The 25,274-nt window shown below is 39.0% G+C and overlaps 1 protein-coding gene across 4 annotated transcripts; it reads right to left on the bottom strand.

Annotated features, from left to right (window-relative positions):
- Positions 1–12,406: 12,406 nt before the first annotated feature.
- On the bottom strand, positions 12,407–16,754 carry LOC131064847 (disease resistance protein RUN1). 4 transcript variants are annotated; one of them, XM_057999139.2, is made up of 6 exons: positions 15,977–16,754; positions 14,784–15,890; positions 14,360–14,656; positions 13,452–14,255; positions 12,887–13,004; positions 12,407–12,763 (listed from the first exon to the last, which is right to left on the bottom strand). In XM_057999139.2, exons 1-6 carry the CDS (start codon positions 16,481–16,483, stop codon positions 12,537–12,539), a joined length of 3,060 nt encoding a protein of 1,019 aa, XP_057855122.2. In that variant the 5' UTR covers positions 16,484–16,754; the 3' UTR covers positions 12,407–12,536. The 4 variants fall into 4 exon arrangements, with proteins under 4 accessions (XP_057855122.2, XP_057855123.2, XP_057855124.2 ...); XM_057999140.2 differs by having other exon boundaries at positions 12,407–13,004; positions 14,784–15,894; XM_057999141.2 differs by having other exon boundaries at positions 12,407–13,004.
- Between the last annotated feature and the right edge of the window lie 8,520 nt (positions 16,755–25,274).

Raw genomic sequence — 25,274 nt, 5'->3', positions numbered from 1 at the left:
ATTGTGCCTACAACTTTTATAACTGATGAGCCCAAAATTTTCTCAGAGGAAGGATTTGAACTTCTATCTTACGGTGCACCCTATGTTGATGATATTCGGAATTCACCGGAGCAAAAGTTTTGTACAATTTCTGTGTAGAAATTCTACAGAACTCTGCATTTTCTGTGGTGATATGATCAAGATCAAGTGAGTCATCAATTATAACTTTTTTACTTCCAGAAGGTACACTGTTGTAGGAGGCAGCGAGTGGATAAGATTAATTGCTATCCTGTTGATATACAGGCCTCTTGACCGCCCATCTGTCCATTATGTTTCCGCTAATGTTATAGACATGCCCACAAAAGAATATTACGGTAGCCTGCCAATAAAGTGGCCCAGAAAAGAAGTTTCATTTAGATTTGCGTCCGCCAAAGATTCTTCAGCTTTAAACACGCATCACATTCTCCAAATGTCTAGGTCACAACCGTCCCCAAACCTGCACAGCCTGGTTTATTATTCTCCTGCTATTTTGAAGTGAGTGGACTCATGAATTTTGTGTTGTATTTTAAGTTTAAAAATTAAGTTTTTGAATTTATGAAAGTCAGTGGTCATGTGAATATTTTGTAGGTTTAATTTAACAGAAAAAATAAATATAGCTGGTACAAATTTAAGAACTTTTTTATAATTGATAAGTGGTTAAAAAAATTTAAGTTGGTAGTATAATTTCTAACTCCACCTTGAATGTACTTGCAAACTAAAGGACAAGGGTTATTCTTATTGAAGAAAAGTTTTTATAATAATCTTCTAGCATTTTTTTATTTTTGCTTCATGAGATCCCTACTTTTTCTAAATAGATCCTACAGCCCCTCGCATGAAACCCCAACCTAATTGGGTGATACTTTTGTAGGGGGGTTGTATATGTAAGTGTTCAAGTATTTAATTGGGTGGGGTTATATATTAGTGAGGATATAGTTAATTGGGATTGTCATGGCTACTTAATATTTTTTAAGGTTTTATATGAGAAAGGAGTTAAAGTTGTGTAAATTGTCTTGTCACAAATATTATATGAGATTATGTACAAACATGTACATATTAAATTTGTATCTTTTGTTCACAACTCAAAGGAATTCTCTTTTGAAATACATATAGTATTGTAGAAGCATTAAATGTTTAGGCTCACATTATATATTCAATATGTTTTCTTCAAAAATAAATATTGGCGGCAAAGTGGTTGGGAAGCTTCTAGTAAGCTTGTCTATCATTGTTGTTTTTTTCATGGGTATAAGGTTATTCATATTATCTTGTATTTGATTCATCCTTAAGTGTGGGTGTCTGATCCTATGGAAGAGTTTGAGGCTATAAAATATATTTTTTATTTTTCATTTTTTTAATAAAAGACAATAGGACAATATTCACAAAAGAATAGTAGTACTTAAATAAATAGATCCATAAAGTCTAGTGGGACCAAGTTCATAATGTAATATCAAAAATCTCACCCCTCGCAATTAATGTGACAAAGGTTGTCTTCCTCCATGTCATCGGAGGTCCGGCTTCGTCACCTTTGTCCTTTTGTCCACTCAGATCATCCTTGTCAGCTTCAAACGAATGCATTACCAACTCTGCCAACCTGTCACCTTCAGGGACTAGGTCGTGGCGCAGAGACGTCCGCTTGGCGCACCCTCATCCTATGAATCAGGCAGTCCCCAGGTGGTCATTTGAGCATTACACCTGCACTTGGAAGGAATTGTAACACCTCTGCATGTGCCCACCAATGCCCAATTTCCTTCCAAGGCCTTTATCTATCAATTTCCAAGGCATTTGGAATGACTCTCTCTAGAAGTTGATGATATTTTGCAGGTTGAAGCTCTTGGAGACTTCTTGGACAGTATTTACAACTTCTTGTGTGAACATCACCGTTGTTGCAACATTCCAGATAGCTCGTACCATCATCTCAACAAGAATTGTGAAAGGGGAGTTCTGCTTACTCATTCTTCCTTTCATTTACCAAGTTATCATTTATCATTTTAATTTGTTTCCAATTTCCTCTTTATCATATTGTTATTCTTATGGCTTCTTGGGTTGTCCATGGAGGTGGAAACACCAAAACGGGGGTCTGACTTAGGTAAACTCCAAAACACAACCTACAATATTTTCCTTCTTTCGTGTGTGTAGGTACGTCATCAAAGGAAGGGACTATCTTGTAGTAGGCTTCATAGCATGGCCATTTTGTAACATTTTCTTACTCTTCTCTTATTTTCTTATTCTATTTTATAATCCATATTTTTCATTCATTTCGGTATTGCATAGCTATTTTACAAGTTCTGTTATTTCATCTAGAGCTTTCTGCTCATACTCTGCGCTCCGTCCATGCAGGACGACAGCGCGTCATGTTGGTGTCCTAGCTCTGCACGCTCATCCTGAGGATAGAGGCATAGTAGAGCCGCCTAGAGAGTCCTCTTGGCTTTCTGTCACCTTAGCATAATTTTGTTATCCCCTGGCTCACCTTAGCACCAGTTTGAGGAGGTATCTGAGGGAGAGTTTGTTCTCGAGGATTCATCATCCTTGAGGTAGAAAATTTCCTCCGTTGCATTTTGGTGAAACCGATGTGAATTGAGTTTCTTTTGTTTTGTGAATTTATCATTTAGATCATTGCATTAATCTAATCTCAAGAAAAAAAAGCATTTTAATCACACCTTTGTTCTGGCATCTGTAAACAATTAAGTTCATTGCATATAGTATGCATTTTGTATTCGCTTTCTAATCTCTAGCCAAACTTTACCAGAAGACAAAAACATTTCGTATCTTTGTAGTGTAGTATCAATGTCGAAAAACTCGTCTATGAGATTTACAACCCAAACTGCTATAGGAGTCGTAGTCAAGAGATCATCCAGGTAGAGTTTTCCTCCTGACCATTATAGTCCTTCTTTACCCAGCACAATGTTCAATGATCAACTTCCTCACCCAAATGATCTCTTTGCTTCTCATCCCCTTAAGTCCATTTTAACATGGGGCCCCTCTCCACTTGGTTCGCAATCCAACTCTCAGAGCGATTCTTTGAGAAATTCCACTCCATCTTCACCTCTTGTTGTTGATCATGACTCTGCGCTCACTGTTGATTTTGAGCAAATTGACATGCTTGAGAAGAATCTAAGAGACTTTGAGGGTTTTCTAAATTGGGAGAATGTCCTCCCCTAGGTTGGAAATATCATCAACACTCTGAGAGAAATGTTGATCTCAGAGAGGAGAGGTCTGGAGATGTTGAGGGCCTTATCTATGATTGTCAAAAATCATGTGCCTTTGGATGATGCTCCTCCTCAGGACGGCCAACCCATTACTTATGGACCTCGGCTTGGTATCAGAATGCCTAGTTCATCAGTCCACATCGTTGATCCTGGGCCTACTATTCCTAGTATCACTACTTCATCTACCCTCTTGGGCTATACGGGTATGTCTAGTGGATCAACATATGCCTCCAATGCAGCTCAAATGTCTACAGTTAGCACTAGCACTACATGTGTCGATGGCACTAGTCCTTCTGGAAGTTCCGGTGGAGGTGGTGGTGGATTTGGGCCACCTACACCTCCTCCGCTCACTAATCTAATCTTGAACACCATCTTGCAAAACATGGGTCAGTTGCAGTTACACTTAACCAACTTGGTCTCTTTCTTTGGTCAGTCATTCATGCCTACATATTACAGGAAGAGCCCCCTAGATATCACCATTCTGAACACTATCCTTTCTACTATTGTTGAGTCTTTGAAGTTTGATAGGTTCAATGATGATGGGGACCTAAATGTGCATATAGATTCCTTCGTGACTATGTGTAGTGATTACCATAGTTTGTATTTTATTTTGCTCAAATTGTTGTCGTGTTCCCTCAAGGGGACAATGTTAGAATGATATATCTCTCTATCTAATCATTCCATTCTTACCTTGGATCAACTTATGGATCTGTTCCTCAAGCGGTTTCAGGCGAACATTGTTAGCAGGGTCACTATCGCTGACCTTGTTGATTGTAAATAGAAGCCTCATGAGAAAGACACAGATTTCATCTCAAGGTATTAGGCAAACTCAACTAGGATCCCAATTGCCCTGCCAGATAGTGACCTATAGAGAATGTTCATCGGCAATCTACAATCAATATTGAGGGAGAAACTGCCCCTTAATCGATATCAAAACTTTGCCAACATGTGCTCTGCCCTTACGAATTACCAACACACTATGTCACAGTTTGAAGATGCCAATTTGAACCCTCATGGCGGGTCCTTTGCAGGCACGTCAACAGAAGAGTCCCGATAGAATAAATTCGTCACTAATGTTGTGGTTATTCCTCTGATGGCTACTGCATAAGTCCCACAACAAAATAGAGTCTTCACTAAGTTTAATGACTCTTACCTAAGCATAATGCAACGGTTGTTGAAAGACAACCTTATCACCCTTTCAGAAATTAAACCATTGTCTAATAGTTGACCCTACCCCCAGTGGTATGATGGATACAAGTTCTACCATTATCACTATGTGCCTAGTCATGACACTAAGCAGTCTTATCATCTTTGACATGTTGTCCAAGACCACACTGACAGTGGTACAATCAAGGTGGATGCACGGAAGCACAAATCAAACAAGTATGTTGATAAAACCAATAACAAATTATAGATTTATACTAATCCTTTCCCTCCACATTCATCAAACTTTATCTTTGCATTGATCCTTCTTCGAATGACTGTCCATATGTGAACATGGTCACCATCACCCCCATTAGCTCACCTGTGACCCAGAAGGGGAAGGTATCTGATATGTCCTTGTGATTTACCCCCCTAGATTCCTTGTATTATAAAGAGCATGCTCCTCTTTACATCCCTGCCAAGCTGAACACTCAAACTATCATAGGTGTGATGGTGACCCATCGAGTAAAGTCGACGTTATCATAGAGGAGACTCTCTTTGTCAATGGTTGGCATAGGTCAGTGTATGATGAGTGTTGTGCAACCTTGAGGATGCATGATGGGTTCTCTATCTGCCCCTGGGTAGTATCACCCTAACAGTCCTCGTAAGGCCTAAGGCAGTATCCTCCATATTCGTAATCATTCTCAAGTCAAACCTCTTCCAGGCTAATCTCGACATTCCTTGGCTAATTGCTATGGAGGCGGTCCCTTCGATTGTCCACAAATGTCTTAAGTTCCCCCATGAGGGCATGGTGCATGTCATCCAGGATACTGGATACCGACCCCTGATTGCCCATGGGGATTTTTTGTTGGACCACTTTTGGCCTGATCCGGTGGGGCTCATGCTTCACCGCAGTGATTTGATGTGCCATGCTAACTATCAGTATAAGATGGGGAAGTCAACCCCTAAATTTGTGAAATCTAGTGTTTCGTTTCCATCTCCTGCATCAACCCCTCCTCCATCGATTCTCATCCTGGAGCGAGTAGTGCCTTATGTCCCCTCATCATTGGGAGTCGAGGCTAAGCTTGATCCTTCGAATAGACCTTTGCATCCACCTACGACTGCATGGCCTCTAGGGGTGTTTGTTGTTCCTACAACTGTGCCTAACACAACCAAGTGAAAGGCACCCATGTTATCAAAGTCCATGGCCCGCCCTCCCTTCGAGCTCCCGATCATGGTTGATGTTCCTTAATGGTCATCTCGTTATGAGAAATGGAAGAACTCTTCCCGTGTTCCTTTGTCCCCACTTGTTCCTTCGTCATAGACTATGTTGGTGCCCTTTGTCCCTCTAATCACTCCTCAAGCAAAGCAAGGTCGGGTGCCCGTTGCTGTGAATGTGGTACCTCTCCAGGATGCACCTCTTGTTTCATCACTTGGGCATCCTCCTTTCCCTAACATAGTTTTGGAGGCCTCTCCTATGGAGCACAACTCTCCTGAATCCTCTCATGCTTCGGTTGGTGGTCCTCACCTACGTCAAAATCATCGTGCACCTGAACGTAAATGCTTTCGATGGGCCAGAGCTTGAGAGTGTGATGCTTCTTTGCAATTCGTTGGAGCGTCCTTGACACCTAGTGTTGTTGTCTCTAAGTTTGTCTCCTCGACTTCTCTTGTCTCAGCTTTACTTCCTGCCACCTTAGGGCTTGTCAATGAACCTCCACCTAAGCAGGTGCAAGTCTTCATTGCTCCTTCTTTGGAGCCACCTCTTATCACCTCTCTGTCGGACATACCCCCCTTGTCCTGGCCTCTTGATATGTTGCACATGCAGGTGTTGCCTAGTGCAACTTTGTCTGCCCTGCTTGTTTCACCACCACTCCAACATCCAAGTTTTCTTGGGGTCCTTCAACCTACTATAGTCGATAGGAAGCCTAACACTCCTATCCGTTATAAAAGAAAGTTCAAGAAAGGCCTCATCCTAGAGTTTTGATGGTGCAAGCCTTTGCATGTATGCTCCTTGAATCTCTTCCTCTACTTGTCTCAATGCTTGCTTGTCTAACTATTTCTATATGCGTGATCGAGAAGGCCCCGCCTTCTCCTGAGTCTATCACCGCCCCTCTTCCCAAGGCCAACATTATTATTTTCATTTCATCCTCTTTGAGTGAGTCGCCTGCTTCCTCCACAAAGGCCTACATGTTCAACTCCTTGGAGGATATCCTAGCTTTGTCTACAATCTTTTCATGATCATTGACCCTCACCTTCTCCTAGCTTGTGGATGCCAACATTGATGCGGCCTCATCCCTCGGTCTCACTACAGGTGAGGCACCTGGTGTCGCTCTCGCCATTGTCCCTCTCTAAGCTCTCCCACCTTCTCCCTATGACCTAGATTGTGAGGACGATGATCTCTTATGGGATGACCTTTAGCTATCTCTCTTTTTTTATCTTCATCTCTTTGCATGTGCATGTGATTGTGTTCCCCCATGCTTTCTTTATCTATCTATTCCCTCCTGTGGGGCCCAGGTTACTCCTTAGGTACTTTGATAGGGGAGGTTTACTATCTTTATTCGTTATGCTCTCCTGAAGGACCCAAGTTACTCCATAGGTGCTCGGATACAAGATATTTTTTGTCGTACACATTCCTCTATTTGTCTATCTATTTCTTCTATTTGTCATACCTTTCTTTTCGATATTTGGGAATGATGCAAAGCGTTGGGGGAATCCTTTGCCTTCTTCCATGTTGACCTGAATTTTTTATTTATCCTTTTCTTCATGTCCTCTTCTTTAGATTCGAGACCTTTTGTGCTATGATGATACACCCATCTCGCAATAATACTACATATCTTTTTACATTGCTATGGGTTCTATTGCCAAATTATCAGATCCCCATGTCCTCTTGCATTTTTCATCATTGATGTTGTGGACATCTATGTGCCATCTGCTCTTGGTGGCATTCCATAGAAACATTTTTCTTTGTTGATGTGTTGCAAGTTCTCTTCTCCTTATAATAACATGCCTTCCATGCATATCATTCTAAGGGGGGGCCATCATATCTGCATTTATCTTTTTAGTGTTTGCATCGGTATCATTTATCAACTACTTTTTCATGTTTTCCTAGGTGGGGGCCAAACCACTTGATCTTTTTCTTTTCCAAGATCGCCTACATGGGACCAAACCATTTTTTATCTACCTCTCTTGTTTTCCTTTGTAGGGGCCAATCTACTACTTACCAAATTTATTTTCCCCATCGCACGGCTATCTAGCGTGTCGCTATCCATGCCGAAAAAATCTATCTTTTATATGTCCTATTGCATGGCTATCTAGTGTATCACTACCCATGTTGGCAATGATCATGCCCTATTGTAAGGATATCTAGCATAAAACATCTTACTACCCATAGCGGCATATCTTATATCTCGATGGTTGCTTATCTCATATCTTTCCATAACCGGGGGCTTTCCTCCAAAGCGAGGTTCATTTCTGTTACACTTGTTTATCTTATCATCCATCATGCTACTTTGCAGCTAGCGTGTTTGTAATGTACCAAATGGCAATATCTATTCCAAATCTCAACATCATCTCATTGGGGGCAACCTGGTCTGATCAATGAAAATTTGCCTACCTAACACAACTTTCTTTTTCGTTATCTTCCTCTACTTTAGCTTCGCATCTCTTGGCAAAGACATGCTCGCTAAAGTGGGGGCAAAATATAATATCAAAAATCTCACCCCTCACAATTAATGTGACAAAGGGCACCTTCCTCCATGTCATCGGAGGTCAGGCTTCATCACCTTTGTCCTTTTGTCCACTCGGATCATCCTTGTAATCTTCAAATGAATGCATTACCAACTTTGCCAACTTGTCACCTTCGGGGACTACGGTGCGGCGCGCTTTCATCCCGTGAATCTGATAGTTCGTAGGTGGTCATTTGAGCATTACGCTTGTGCCCGGAAGGAATTGTAATGCCTAGATGCATGCACCCATTGACATTAGGTTTCCTTTTAGGGCCTTTATCTATCAATTTCCAAAGCATTTAGAAGGATTCTCTTGGCAAGTTGATGATCTTTTGCAAGTTTAAGCTCTTGGAGACTTCTTGGATAGTATTTATAACTTCTTGTGTGAACATCACCGTTGTTGCAGTGTTCTGGATAGCTCGTGCCATCATCTCAACAAGCATTGTGAAAGGGGAGTTTTGCTTACTTGCTCTTCCTTTCCTTTACCAAGTTATCATTTATCATTTTACTTTGTTTTCACTTTCCTTTTTATCATATTGTTATTCTCGTGGCTTCTTGGGTTGTCTGTGGATGTGGAAACACCAAAACAGGGGTTTGACTTAGGCAGACTCTAAAACACAACCCACAACATTTTCCTTCTTGTGTGTGTGTAGGTATGTCATCATGGGGAAGGGAATATCTTACGAGAGGCTTAATAGTGTCATCATTTTGTAAGATTTCCTTTCTCTTCTCTTATTTTCTTATTTTGTTTCATAATATGTACTTTTCATTCATTTCGGTATTGCCTAGTTGTTTTACAAGTTATGTTATTTCATATAGAGCTTTATGATCAAACTCTATGATCCGTTCGTACAGGACGATAGCACACCACGCTGGTGTCCCAGCTTTGTACACTCGTCTTGAGGACAGAGGCTTAGTAGAGCCACCTAGAGATTTCTCTTGGCTTTCTGTCACCTTAGCATAATTTTTTTATCCCCTGGCTCACCTAAGCATCAATTCAAGGAGGTATCGGAGGGAGAGTTTTTTCTCAAGGATTCATCATCCTTAAGGTAGCTAATTTCCTTCGTTATACATAACAAAGACGAAAATGCATAAGCAAGGCCAAGCCTAATAAATTTTAAGAAAATAAAGAAAAGCCAAAAGGGGGAGGGTCCTTATCATTAGAATTGACCCAAACATCGTCAAGGATAAATTCATCAATTGAATCCTAGATAGTAAGAGCACCTTCTTCTTTAGGAGGGTCATTTGAGGGCTGCTGAGCATGGATAGGAGAAAATGACAAACTCTAGCCGGGGGAATTTACCAAATTGTCCTTAAAAGGAAGAAAAAGATAGCTTGGATCGATAAGATCATTCACCATGAGCCACATTATTCTAGGAAATTAGAGACTAAAAGTCACTAGGATCATAGGAGCGAGATCTTATGATATCTAGTAGATTGGTTGTGTCCACACTAACATCCTTTAAGGAGAGAGAATGGGTCAAGGGATATGATAATATTATAGGGGGAATTCCTTTAGTTCAACCAACAACTCATTCATAGATCTTTCATGCAATTTTGTAATGTCATCTATCATCATGTTGTGTGTCATGCACAATTGTATGTTTAGATAGTTATCTTCAATTATATTTTACATTAAATTAAAGTTTCGATAAAAGTTATTAATATTTTTTTCACCTTTTGTCTACCAATATTTAATCCAAGTGAATAATGTATGATAATGCATGTTTAGTTCCTTCTTTGATGTTATAAACTATTTATTAGAGACTATGAACTGTGTGTTGAGCTACAACTCATATGGATCGGATAGGAATCAAACCCAGGACCGCCCATTTATTGTTGGAGTTCTCTACCAATTGAGTTATTGTCCCTTATTTGGTCATCTCATCATTAGTTTAAGTGTGGTTTATTTCCAACACCCCTCTTAAGCCACATTGTAAGTCCTTGGGGCTCCTAGCTTGTCTCTAATACCACATGTTGAGATACAACTCATATGGACTAGTTAGGACTTAAATCTAAGACCTTCCATTTTTTCTAGAGTTTTCTACCAACTAGGCTACTATCCCATAATTAGTTCAAGTGTGGCTTATTTACAACACTGTATTCATATTTTTCGTCAATCTATTTTTCTAAAATAATTACATAATAATTCTTTTTAAAATAACATAGCATTTTCTATTTTCAATGGAGATCAATGAATGATTTTATTTGTTGATAATTTTTCATTGAAATTGGTCATATTTGTACAGGTGATTTTATTTATCATTGTTATTATCATTTTGATATTATTATAATTGTTTAATCAATTGGTTCAAGAATAAGGCCTATGTGGATTCTTTAGGTCAATCCTCAAGGTGCCCATTTAGATGAACATTTTCTCAAGCTTAGCTATCTTGAATTCTCCAAGAATAGTTCCTCAAAAAAATTCCTCCTACGCTAATATCTATGAGTCAAAGAAACTATAATTTTTACATCAAATTGAACATTTATGTCTTCAATGACATTGACTTCTCGGTCTCATATGAAGTACAACACACAAACATAGATGCTTCTTATGATTTGAGTGAAATACAAAATTTCTATGCTTCTTATTTTTTTGAGTGTTTCACTAGGTAATTTCCTATTGAAAAAAAAGATAATAGATAGAATAGGAAAATAAAAAAATATGTGTTGTAATATAAAAAATCATAAGAAGCATTGTACTCCCTAAGTTACCCTAAAACCTAGTTCATAACATTGTCGTTGAATATTTGTCTATCTATAGGGGTAGAATTTTTCAATTATGTCACCTTTCAAGTCAATCTAACAATATCAATTGAAACTAATTTGACTAAATACATTTTTGGCCAAAATAATTTTTCTAGAACTCATGGTACTTTGCATGACACCTATATGATGTCAATGGTTTCATATGAAACATATTCAACCAAAACACTTTTGGCTTTGATTGAATGTGTTTCAAGAGCTTTGTTTCACTTGAATACACCTTTTGTAATACATTGTGACTATTTTCACATGCATGGCTCAATCTTCCATGGACTTCTACAAGCATAAAGTTGAGGTGGGTTTCATTCTTTTCTTCTCAACAATATTTTTTTAATTGAAAATTTTTAATGATAAATATATTTTGGAATAAAAAATTATATGTTTGTATGTATAAAAATATGTGTGTGCATGTAAATTTTATATTGAAACAATACATTCTAAACATGAAACCTTAAAATTGACTAATATAAACCATAAAGTAATTAACCTTAAACCCTAAACTAATTAACCCTCTAAATGCTAAAGTAGTAGCAATTCACAAAACTCTAAATCAATAACATCAACACAAAACACTAAAACTTTTGTATTAACAATTAATATAATACCTAGATGCTAAATTAATGCAATTCACCAAATTAAGAACTCAATTGAAATCAATTCCAATTGATCGATTTCAACAATTTAAATTTGACACCTAAATTCTAAATTAACAATTGATCTCTAATGTCTAGATATTAAATTAATAATTCAATTTTGTACTAGTCTAACCTCATTTAGCTATCCATTTCAACTTCCAACGAGAACTTGCATTATCTGGCGCTTCATTTTCAATAGGAACCATGGTTTATTAGCCTTATTAAATATTTGGCTCATTTTGTTTTATATATATAAGCATTCCATTTTGAATAATTGTTTTATACTATTAATCTGGATACCATTTTTCATTTAAAATATTGATTACAATAGAGTAAATCTCTCACTAGGTATTATCTTTTGAGTTTCCAAACAATTCAAATTAAGCATATTTGATCATTATTTTATTTTTTTGGTTATCTCGAGGTATCCCTACAGTCCAACCTAACAACCCCATAGTACCCTGTCTTGAACTTACTTTTTATGTCGAATTTTGAAACAACAAAAGAAACAAGCTAGAGTAATACTAGTCCCAAGGACCAACTACATGAGATCAAACAACATGATTAAAAGAAAATTAAACACTAAACTTTAAAACCTTACCAAAATTAACCAATATATTTACAATAATAGAACTGTCAAAATTTGATCTAAAATGCAATTACAAAAAGATTCCCTCATTATTATTTTTCCAACAAGTGGAAACTGTTCGCTCTCTTTAAACACAATTATTAGTTCTCTTTAAACACAATTATTAGTAATGCCATTCGAGAAGAAATCTTGAATTGTTAAAATTAACTCTATTTTTTATTGGTGACATATGCTGTTAGCTAAGCTAACTGTGACGGAAATGATCTTCATTCATCTTTAAAGCGGTGTTTCCTAAACGATCGACGATAAAGTTAAAACATTATATAGTTGATAGGCAATCATAAATGAGGGCAAACCTCATTTGCATTAATATATACACTAAATGTACAATTATACAGTCACTTCAGTCGCTGTAGGTAGCGCCTTTTTCAATGGACTCTAATCAAGTCACGTTGTTTTACATGACAAAAGTAATCATTTTGGGAGGCTCGGGATCTTTAGAGAGCACAGTCGCTTCATACATTAGAAATTTAAAAGAGGCCTTCCAGTTCTCATAATCAGACTTTGCATTCACCTTCACTTTATTCCCTCCCTTCAACCAAGCAAAGTCTATATTCGCCTCTACTCGTACAAGACGCACCTCAAAGTAATCTCCACCACCTATGGTTGAGTTTTGAGAGTTCACTGAACAATGAAGTAAACTATCAGCCCTTTCAATTTTGTAGCTTAACCTATTAATACCTAAGTTTACCCCACAGGAGACTAAACAAACAGTATATCCAGCACAGCACTCAACTTTATTCTCACCAGTGCAATAATCGATACACTCTTTTTCACACCCGTCATTTCCACCTGCCTGCCCATGTACCCAATATGCAGGGGCGTCTGGATTATCCAGTAGACAAGTTTTGCTGAAAGAAAAGTCCTGAACAAAACAAAAATGCCCACGTGAACGCGTACGTTAGTTCGTAGATTTTAGATGCAGAAGTTGGTCGGTCCACGTCTGTTACATCTAGAAGATTTTATAGAGCATTAGGTCCCACATTGAAAAAGAAATATTATATCAAATATTTCAATTTCTTATATGATCATACACAAAAAAAAATTATATAAAAAATGGACATAAAATAGAAGACAAAAATGTTAATTGTTCAGATAAGGATCAGTTGATTTAGCAGTCACAGTTTCCGTTTGAATTTGTTTAGACTTCACATACATGACAGAAGATCCAAATTGCAGAAAGAGAAAGAGATTTAGCAATCACAGTTTTCCATTTAAATTTGTTTAGACTATAGATCCCATAAACTGTTCAACCTCTTATTAAAAACATTCATTCATTTAAAACAAAACAAGCAAAACCAGATAACTTTACCTTGAAGGAATCATAAAATATTTGTAATTGAGCTGATGAGAAGCCGGGCCCACCAACTAAAAAGCCCTCGAGAGCCGGAAGACCAGACAAGCAGCTTTCGAGAGACACACAAGAGACAGCGTTGCACCCCACCAGATTGAGCGACGTTAACTGTTGCAACGAGCCAAGGCTATTGGGTAGCTCTGTAAGCCCAGGAGTGTGGTGAATTTCTAGTATTACCAGCTGAGCCAAATTCCCAAAGCCATCAGGAAGTTCAGACAGATATTGACAGTTTGAAAGATTCAGCTCCTGCAGACTTGAAAGATTGCAGCAGTTTTGAGGCAAACAAGAAACGCCGCATCCTTCCATTTCAAGACAAACTAAGCTGATCAAGCTTCCCACGGTATTGGGTAGGCCGCTCAGTGAATGGCAATAGCTGACATCCAAAAAAGCCAAAGATTTCAGGCCGCCAATACTGTCGGGCAGCTCTGTGAGCTTATGATTGTGGTGAATTTCTAGCCTTTCCAGCTGAGTCAAATTCCCAAAGCTATCGGGAAGTTTAGACAGATTCTGACAGTAGGAGAGATTCAGCTCCTGAAGATTAGCAAGTTCGCCAAAGTCATGAGGCAAAGAGGAAACACTGCATCCTTCCATGTCGAGGTTAACTAAGCTGGTCCAGCTTCCCACGGAATCAGGCAGGCTGCTCAATGAATTGCAGTTGTGCAGGTCCAACATCTGCAAGAGTGTATAGCATAGTGTAGCAGGAAGACTCTTCAGGGATGCGCATCCCCTCAAAATAAGCACTTTAAGATTCCCAGGCCTCATCTGTTCAAATATCATGACTTGCTCAAGTTATGAGAAGTTTAATACCAAGTATCTGTGCGATTAAAGAATTTAAAAGGAAAGAAAAAAGAACATGTATAACTTACAGTTGGATTTTCTTCTGCTGTTTCGTCCCACAGATGAGTGATCTGGCTATAGGTCACTTCCAGAATAACAAGGCTCTGCAAGTTCATTCCTTTGGGTAGACATTTTGATGGATAATTTCTCAAGCTTAGCCATCTCAAATCCTCCAAGGTGGAGAATTCCCCAGAAAAGTGCCCTTCTATGGCAACATCTGTAAGCCAAAGCAACTGCAAGTTGTACAGTGGCTTGAACATTGCTGCCTTCAATGTTATCGGCTGCTTGGGCTCATACCAAAAATAACGCACAAGCTTGGCCTTTTCCTGCAGGTCCAGTGGAATGTACAAATATTTTTCAGTTCCCTATTCTAACGAATGTCTTAGATTTCAACAGAAAATAGTCCAGTGATAAACTTCAAAAAATTAATAAGATTTACAAAGAATTCCATACACTGGGTCTCCATAAAACATGGTACGCATCGTCCTCATCAAATAATCTTGTGCGTTTACGGGGCTCTCTAGATATTTCATTTGATATACTTCTTCCCAAATCCCGGAGGCACGGGTGCATCAGGAATTTGTTGCTAGGGCCCAAACTTACCAAGGACTTTTGCAAGAGACTTCTGAGAGATGCGTGAGGACTCGGAATCAGCTCTGCCCAAAAGATCATAGCAATTTCTTTCTTCCTCCATGCAAAAAAACAAGCAATATCTTGAAACATTTCCTTTTCTAAAGGATCAAGACTATCGTAGGAGACTCTAAGTTTCTTTTGGAGATCAGGTTCACACCTTAACTTTCCTACCATTTCTTTCCATACATCTAGATTCCCTTCACCAACCAGGCTTTTCCCAACAAGTTGGAGGGCAAGAGGAAGGCCTTCACAGGCACTGACAACATCATTGCGCAGAGTTTGCAGCTCTTGATCTGGACGGCAAGAATTGGGAAATGCATGAAAATTAAACAATTGCATGGCATGTTTGTGAGGAAGCCTTCGTACCTCGTAGACTACATCAACGTTAGCCACTTTTAGGATTTGTTCATCTCGTGATGTAATGATCACATAGCTGCCTGCCCCAAAATCGCTGTAATTTCCTGCAAGAGCTTCGAGCTGCTCAGAACTTTCAATGTCATCCAGAAGAAGCAGAACTCTCTTACCCCGGAGCCTCTCTTGTTGCAGACCCTTTCCTTGATCAACATGATCTACTTCACCTCTGAACCCTGGGATACATTTGAGCATGTGGGTCTGCAGCTTTACAAGCCCATTCGCCTCTTGACATCTTTCTCCCACACTTGGAACAAAACAGAACACTTGGAACTTTAAGAATAGAAGTTCTTTGCAAACAATCTTTGCGAGGGTGGTTTTACCTATCCCACCCATACCGTGTATTCCCACTTTCACAGCCTTCTTCTGACGATCCGCTACTTTTAGTAATCTCAAGAGATGATCCACGCGCCAGTCTAACCCAAAACATTTCGGAATGTCCAGATACACCTTGTGTAGACTGTTTGAACGTAAGCTTTTTTTAACATCGATCACAACTTCTTTGATCAAATCGTCCTCCCTGAAGAAGTGTGAATTAATATTAATACATGGTAAGTATAAAAACCTCCCCAAAGCAAAAACACAGTGAGGTTGAGGCTTACCTGCCTGGTGTATTGATTGAAACACCAACCAAAGAGATTAGAAACACCGTCCAATGCGTTTTTGTATTCATGGATTAACTCGGCAGACAATCCTTTCTGGCTTTCATGCTGCTTGAAGTACTCTGCATATTCACTTCCATCTCGACACCTAAGAACAGTAGGCAAAACGTCATAAAACAGGGGACAGATTTTAACACCAGATTTAACCATTAGGGACACTTCTTTCAGGCACCATTTTGATTGTGGAAAATTCTTGGAGAAAATAGGAATGCAGATCCTACTCTCTGTTATTCCTCTTTCCAAGGAAGTAGGGATATGATCGCCCTTTTTTAAGCTTTCTTGGTCTAAGAATGTGAGAATGCCTTCTTGAACCAGAGCATCGTACAGTCTTCTCACAAACCTTTCGCGGGTGTCGGGGCCGCGAAAACTCAAGAAAACGTCGAACGTTTTGTCAACATCGAAACTGAGTGAGGGCTCCGCTGAAGAGCAGGGCCTAGAGTGGGACATATTGTGCCTGCAAATTTTCCAACTGATTGACACACAAATTTTCAGAGGAAGGATCTGAACTTCAATCCTACTGTGCCTGATATTCGGAATTCACGAGATACAATTTTTGTGTAGAAATTCTACAGAATTACGCATTCTGCTAGTTTTGTGGCCACATCCAGCCATTAATTACAATTTTTCGATTTCTAGAAATTTATATGGAGAGACACGAATGCATGAAATAGTGGGTGGATATGATTCATCTTTATCCTGTTGGTGGTATACTGCCTCTTGTCCGCAAGCCAGTTTGTTTTGACTACGGTTTTTAAGCACGCTGGCAAAGGAATCTTACTGTAGAGTGACAATACTTAGATTACGGGGTCCACAAAGGAAATTTGTTCTAGATTTGCGCCTGCCAAAGATTATTCGGCTTTGAAACGTGCGTCACATGTTCCAAACACAATAGTCGAAGTGGTCCTTAAAGCTCAACACCTTGTAAATATATTATAATTGGGTGATATTTTCTTAGGGAAGTTTTATGGCTGTATCCGTACGAGTATTTAATGTGGGAGTATATAGCTCTTGGATATTATGAGTATATGCTTAATTCGGTTCATTGGATGAACATATTTTTATAGGTCTTATAATGGTGCAATTTTTTTTTTTTTAGTCCATATTGTATGAGATTATATACGTGCAATTTTAATTTAATGGAATGGATACATTGAATTTGTCTTTTTAGTGTATGGAAGTTTGCACAAAGTTTTTATTAATAAATATATTTAGTATTGTAAAAATATTAAATGCTCAAGTTCATATAATGTATTCAATCTTTTTGGTTAAATATAACATATTGGTGGCAAAGTAGTTAGGAAGCTTCTAGTGAGCTTCTTTCTTAGTGTTGCTTTTTGGCTTGGGTAGGATACATTGGATTTGTCTTTGTAGTGTATGGAAGTTTGTACAAAGTTTTTATTAATAAATATATTTAATATTGTACAAATATTAAATGCTCAAGTTCATATTATGTATCCAATATTTTGGTTAAATATAACATATTGGTGGCAAAGTAGTTAGGAAGCTTCTAGTGAGCTTCTCTCTTAGTGTTGCTTTTTGGCTTGGGTAGGATGCTATTCATATCATCTTGTATTTGATTCCTTCTTGAGTGTCAACATTAATTTTTTTGAAAGAGCTTGAAGCTTGAATTGATTCTTTTATTTATTTTTTATGATAAATGTGTCTTAACTCTAGTGTATTTGAATAAAAAAATGTCTCTCCTGCTTCTCTACAACGACTCTCGCACCTCTCTCCATTTGAATGATGTTGTCGGTGCCTCTAGTTCGACGATGGTTTATGCTTCTATGGTGTTATTTGTTGTGGATGTTTATGGCATTCCCTCGTCCTCTTATTCCCCCCCCCTTCCTCCTCGTGAGGGGGCTTCTTCTCCTGTGATCCACAGTATGTTCAATGTCGTTGTTTTTCGGTCTGATGCTCTTCAGGCGGTTCTTATTGTGGCTCCCCATGCTCCCCATGGGAATTTACCTGGTGCAACACCCACGTCCCCTAGTTCTTTGGCTAAGGGTCTTGTTGTTGTTAGCTCTCTGGCTTTTGGTAATGCTTCTCAGTCGACTACTACTGAAGATGTTGGTTCTTTGCCCAAACCTGTTAGCAAGCATAGCTTTGCTTATGTGGCTAGATCTTCCGCCCAACCCTTGAAGGGGGTTCATCCTCTTCCCTGTGTCAAATCCTCCCCTATGGTGGTTTGTGGACAACATTAGGTTCTACCAATGTTGTGCTCGTGTGTAGATTCTTTGGGCTCTGGCCTTCTCTATCGAACCTTCATCGTTGGGTAAGTGACTCTTGGCAGTCTTTGGTGGCTCATAATATTGAGCTTTTCCCATGTGCTAAAGGCTTTTTTGTCGCTTCCTTTACTTCGTCTGCTGATCAGGATTTGGTTTTGGGCATGCTATGGGCTTGGGGAGTGCACTCCCTCTCTATTAAGCCTTGGACAGTTTCTTTTAACCCTCTCACTGAACCACTTAATGTGTGTCCAATTTGGGTCCGCCTCATCAATCTCCCTCTTCATTTTTGGGAGCACTCTTGTTATGAGGCTATTGGTAGGGTAAGTGCACAAAGATGGTGGTCAGGAAAGTGGACACACCAAAAAAAAAACATGAAAAACAACAAAACGCGCACGAGGTATTTCAAATTTAAAGAACCCCGTATGCGTTTAGGCTCATTTTGTCGAGCCTAACCAAAGCTAAATTGCGTGCGCAGTTTGAAACATACTAACCGCGTATGCGGTTCTGTCTGTCAATAAAATGCAATTCACTTACATTCCATTAGGTTTTTCAGGATGTTTGAGAGTGGTTCCAGATCTCTAAGAGTTATAATGCAAATTCTAGTTTTTTTAGTATTCTTATAAATTTCAGACTTAGTCAAATTTCAGTAATTAGCATGCTCATATCAGAATTATGTCTCTCATCTGTTCCCTACATTCCCCCTCTCTCTTCCTTAACCCCTACCTTTTTGTCTCTTAGGCATCTCCCTCTCTACTTTCTTCTCTCTCTCTCGGGTATCTCTTCGTCTCTTTCTCATCTCCCTCACCCTCTTTCTCTCTTTCATATATCCATCTCTTTCTCTCCCTCTCTCAAATATCTCTATCTCTCTCTCTCTCCCCCTCTCTTAAGTGTCTCTCTCTCTCATTCTCTCCCTCTCCCTCCCCCTCCCTTTCTATTCCTTTGTCAAGTATTTCTTTCCCTCTAACTCTCTTTATCTCTCCCCCTCTCACTCCATTTCTCTTTCTCTCAAGTCTCTCTCCTTCTCTCTATCACATCTTTGGCTATCAACATTTCTCTCTCTCTCTCTCTCTCTCTCTCTCTCTCTCTCTCTCTCTCTCTCTCTCTCTCTCTCTCTCTCTCTCTCTATCTCTATCTTACTCTCCTCCTCTATCAAGTGTATCTCTTTCCCACTCTCTCCCTAACTCCCCACCTCCCTTTCTATTTTTCACTTAATTCTCTCTCTCTCTCTCTCTCTCTCTCTCTCTCTCTCTCTCTCTCTCTCTCTCTCTCTCATTACCTCTCTTTCTCACTCTCTCCCTGTCTCCCTTTCTTCACACCTCTCTCTCTCTAGTCTCTTGTAATATCCTTCCACCCCTTCCTCCCTCTCACTCAGAATCTCTCTATCTCTCACCCTCTCTTTCTCTCACTCTCACCTTTCCTCCCTTCACCTCTTAGGTCTCTCTTTCTCTCCCAATCCCTCTATCCACCTCTTAGATCTCTCTATATCTCCCCCCCACCTCTCTCTCTCTCTCTCTCTCTCTCTCTCTCTCTCTCTCTCTCTCTCTCTCTCTCTCTCTCTCTCTCTCACACACACACACACACACACACACACACACACACACACACACAGCCTCTATCTCACTCTCCTCCTCTCTTAGGTGTATCTCTCTCCCATTGCCTCCCTCTCCTCCCCCTCTCTTCCTCTCTAGGGTCAAAACGTATTCCTAGGAGTCATATGGTATCCTAGGGATCCATGCATGTGTTCTAAGGGGCCATAGGACACCATATGACTCCTTAGGACACCATATGACCCATAACGACACATAAGAGGTCATATGGAGTCCTAAGGGGTCATAAGAAACCATATGACCCCTTAGCACACCATACGACCCATAATGACACCAATTGGTATCCTAAGGGGTCATAAAACACTATATGACCTCTTAGGACACCATACGGCTGATAACGACACCATATGGAGTCCTAAGGGGTCAAATAGTGTCCTAAGGGGTTGTAGGAGACCATATGAACCCTTAGGACACCACATGGTGTCCTAAGTGGTCATAAGGTATCCTAGGGGTCATACGACACCATAAGACACATAACAATACCATATGTTGTCCAAAGGGTCATTGGACACCATATGACCCTTAGAACACAATACGACCCCTAACAACATCTAATGGGTCATAGGTTACTATATGATCCCTTAGAATACCAAAGGACCTATAATGATTCCAAATAGTGTCCTAAGGGGTCATGGAACACCATATGACCCTTTTGGGCACCATATGGTAGTGTTATGGGTCATATGGTATCCTGAGGGGTCATATGGCATCCTATGACCCCTTAGGACACCATATGATGTCGTTATGGGTCGTATGGTGTCTTAAGGGGTCATATGGTGTCCTGAGGGGTCATAGGACACCATATGACCTCTAATGACACCTAAGGGATCATATGGTGTTCTAGGAGGTCATATAATACCATATGACCCTTTAGGACACCATACGACCCATAATGACACCATATGGAGTTCTAAGGGATAATATGGTGTCCTAAGGGATCATAGAATGCCATATGACCTGTTAGGACACCATATGACCCATAACGACACGTAAGAGGTCATATGAAGTCCCAAGGGGTCATAAGACACCATGTGACCCCTTAGCACACCATACAACCCATAATGACATCAAATGGTGTCCTAAGGGGTCATAAAACACTATATGACCTCTTAGGACACCATACAGCCCATAATGACACCATATGGAGTCCTAAGGGGTCAAATAGTGTCCTAAGGGGTCATAGGAGACCATATGACCCCTTAGGACACCATATGACCCCTAATGACACCATATGGTGTCCTAAGTGGTCATAAGGTGTCCTAGGAGTCATACGACAACATGAGACACATAATGATACTATATGGTGTCCTAATGGGTCATAGGACACCATATGACCCTTAGAACCCAATATGACCCCTAATGACATCTAAGGGGTCATAGGACACTATATGATCCCTGAGCACACCATAGGACCTATAATGATAACAAATAGTGTCCTAAGGGGTCATAAAACACCAAATGACTCTTTAGGACACCATATGGTGTTGTTATGGGTTGTATGGTGTCTTGAGGGGTCATATGGCATCGTATGTCCCCTTAGAACACCATATGGTGTCATTATGGGTCGTATGGTGTGTTAAGGGGTCATATGGTGTCTTAAGGGGTCATAGGACACCATATGACCTCTTAGGAAACAATATGACCTCTAATGACATGTAAGGGATCATATGGTATCCTAAGGGGTCATAGAATACCATATGACCCATAAAGACACCATATGGAGTCCTAAGGGGTCATATGGTCTCTTAAGGGATCATAGAACACCATATGACCCATAATGACACCTAAGGGGTCATAATACACCATATGACCCCTTAGTACACCATACGACCCATAAATATTATCCAACAAATACATCCATACAATCGAAAGAAACCAATACGTTCATTTTCTTCCAACGTTCTACTTTATATCCTATCTTCTTTAAAAAAAAAAAGGAAAACCGACCACCTTGTCAATCTTCTTATCACCTTATATATATGCAAACAAAAAGAAGATATATTGGAGGGAGAGGAAGAGAGAGGGGATGGAGGGAGGGAGAGGAAGAGAGAGAGAGAGAGAGAGAGAGAGAGAGAGAGAGAGAGAGAGATGGGGTATGGAGGAAGGGAAAAGGGGAGAGAGGGAGAGGGAGGGAGAGAGAGAGATAGAGGGGGAGGGAGAGAGAGGGAGAGGAAGAGAGAGAGAGAGAGAGGGGGGGGGAGAGAAGGAGACAATACACATACATACACACATGTGTATATATATATTTTATATATTATATATTATTATACATATATATAAATATTATATATTTTTTATTTTTAATATTATATATAAATTATATATTATATGTATATACACATATTATATATATATACACAATAGCATATTATACACACTCCCAAAATTTAAACAAACTTATCCCGTACGCGTTATTTATAGTAGAAATAGCACGTACACGCTTTTTATAGTACAAATAGTGCGTACGCGCTTTTTATAGTTAAGATAGAATGTACACGCTTCTTACACCATAAGTACCTCGTACGCGCTTTTTATACCATAGGTACCCCATACGCACTTTTGTCTGTTTAGGCTTGGAAATAGGCCTGGATGATAAAGCTATGGTTTGGAAGTTTGATTTCCCTCCATTTCCCTCCTTTTTGGCGTTTTTATTTGATCAACTTGGTTTCTCGACTTTGTCATCATTAGGTTTACACATCATCAAGTGGGTATTTCTAAAAATTCCACCATATTTTCACCCATCTTCTGAGCTTTCTAACCATATAAAATGTTTTTTAAATTTGAACAACAATAACATATTATTATTGAATTTCTTTTACCAGTGTCTCCATAGTTGTCACAGACATACGTGCACCATTTTTTAAATAACTTTTGATATAATTATCCAAATTTTAAAAAGTTTATATATTATTGTAGTGAACTTGATTCTTTACAATTTAAAAAAAAATTGCATTATTTATTTTTTTATTGCAACTTATGCTTCGTGCACGAACAGGTACCTAATTTTCAGGATGTGCTCGATCGGAAAAATCATCAAAAATAAAATACTTAACAAAAAATTACAAAAAAATACACATCTTCTAGTGCTCACTCTTAGCTATCTTTCTGCCAAAGGATTTGTCAAAATACTAAATCTAAATATGACTTTTTTGATGCGCACGTCAGACACTATGTTATGTTTTTTTGAAAAAATCAGGGTCTATTTTTCGTGCACGAAGGATTTGACCCCCTTAATCTTATCCAATTTTGAAAAAGTTTAGTAGTTTGGAAACTAGATTCAGAGTACTACAATATTTAGTCTTTGATTATCTTCATATCTTGAGTGGATGACTTTCAAATTTTTCCTCCAAGTTCACGTTCACCTGATTTCAAAAAAAAAATGTCCACTTATACCCCCCTTTTTGACCACCATCATTGTGCACTTACCTGGTAAATCTATTGGCCATTTCTTGAAGGTCGATGAAGTTAATTCCTCAATGGACTACACTACCTTTTCCCACATTCTTGTGGATATTGACATCTCCTCTCCTCTCTCGGGAGATTTGGTTCTTATGGTGGGGGATAGGCCTTGGTCACAACTGTTGGATTTTGAAGACCCCCCCTTCTGCTATAGGATATGCTTCTCTACGGTTCATCTTTCTTCGAACTTCTCTATTTCATGCCACAAAGGTCTCTCTACCTGGTGGAAGAATGATAATGTTGATTACTTAACAATTAATGCTCTTGACTCTGCATCTATTGGCTTCTCTCATGAGGATAATGTTGATGGTGCACCCCTCACGACTATTAATTCTCTTATTACTCCTTTTGTGGCCTCATTTCTTGAGGTCCCCATTCCTGCTTCTCCCATTTTATAGCCACACTCTTCTGCTGATGGATCTGCTTCTGTTGTTGTTTCGTCACAACATGTTGCTACTTTACAACAACCTCCTATTGTCCTGTTGCATCACTCTGTTGATACCATTGATTGTGACCCTGTAGGGTCCCTTCTAATTGATCTCTCTTTTGATAGAACTAATGACAACATCGCCTAGACTATGGTTGCTCGTAGGTGGGAGGGGAAGTCTTCTCCCTTGCCACAAACCCCCCCTCATTGGGGTTTGGGTGTCTCTCCCTCCCCTTGATTGGGTCTTGTTTATTCTCTAGTTGGATAGGATTGCTTGCCTATCTGACTGTGTTTGTTTCTAGCTGCCTTTGGGCTGTTGTTCTTGTTGCCAAAATCATTTCTCTTCATGTTTCTTGTTTTATGTTGATAGTTTTTTACTATGTTGAGGGTCAACACCCTAGTTAACATTTTTTTACTAATAAAAAACTCTTGTGTATTTGATTCATTATGTTTGATCCATCTTTTTGTGATCTATAATATATTAGTCCCAAATCACTAAAGTTGAATCTCTTCCCAAATATCAAGGGTGTCAAATTTGGAGAAGAAACCATATATTTATGATCAAGCTTGGATAGCTAAGGACCAATTATTAAGCTGGATAAAACTTCCTTCATTTATAGCCCTATTGAACTAAGGGTGTTTCCTTAAAGTGCTACAATATACATCATTATGAAGGTTACACGCCTCTTTGACAAAAACTATTTGCACTACATAGTGCATCCCTATCTTAGTCCTCACTTGATGCATTTATGTTGGTTTGGGAAATTAGAGTCAAGCATCCAATTAAGTAGATGGAATAGCTAATTAACTATTTAAAATACATGAAATAAGTATGTTGGATACTAAAATCTTGGCATTGAACTAGACATACTCGTAGATCATAATATTGATGTTACACATAAACATATGTCTAGTAGCTATTCAGGATGATCTCTTATATGCATTGAAATCATATATAAAGACAAATCCATATTGATATCAACACTATAACACCCATTACAAAGAGAAGATAATGGATATAGTGGGTGTAGACACTTAAATTTGACTAATTAATTTAATCAAATTGAATTCTCTTGGTTGCTTGTATTAATTAAATAATCCATATTATTTAATTAAATATGTCATCCCTTTTGGCTAAATTAATTTAAATAATAAAGCCATCTCCGATTAATTATAGATGAAAGACTTGACGGAATTCAAATTTGAAATAAATTACATTGTTGGATAGCTAAGAGGGAGCTCAAGTTTACCATGGTATTTTTTTTAACTTCATTGAAACACGTGCAAACCTGATGGAGAGCACAACCAAAAATATGTCAAAATTTTCAATGTTCTGATAAAAACATGTCTCTAGCCTGAAATGGTCGTCCAAACCTTTGGGTTGGATGCCCAAGGAAAATCCAACCCATAGGTTTGGTGTTTCCCAAAGCGGGTCATTTGGCGTGCACCAAATATGGCACTTGCCCTATTTGGTGTGCACCAAATATGGTGCTCGCCTTATTTGGTGTGTGTCAAATGTG

The sequence above is a fragment of the Cryptomeria japonica genome, chromosome 2, assembly GCF_030272615.1.
Source record: "Cryptomeria japonica chromosome 2, Sugi_1.0, whole genome shotgun sequence".
NCBI lineage: Eukaryota > Viridiplantae > Streptophyta > Pinopsida > Cupressales > Cupressaceae > Cryptomeria > Cryptomeria japonica.
This window is presented reverse-complemented; position numbering and strand designations above follow the sequence as displayed.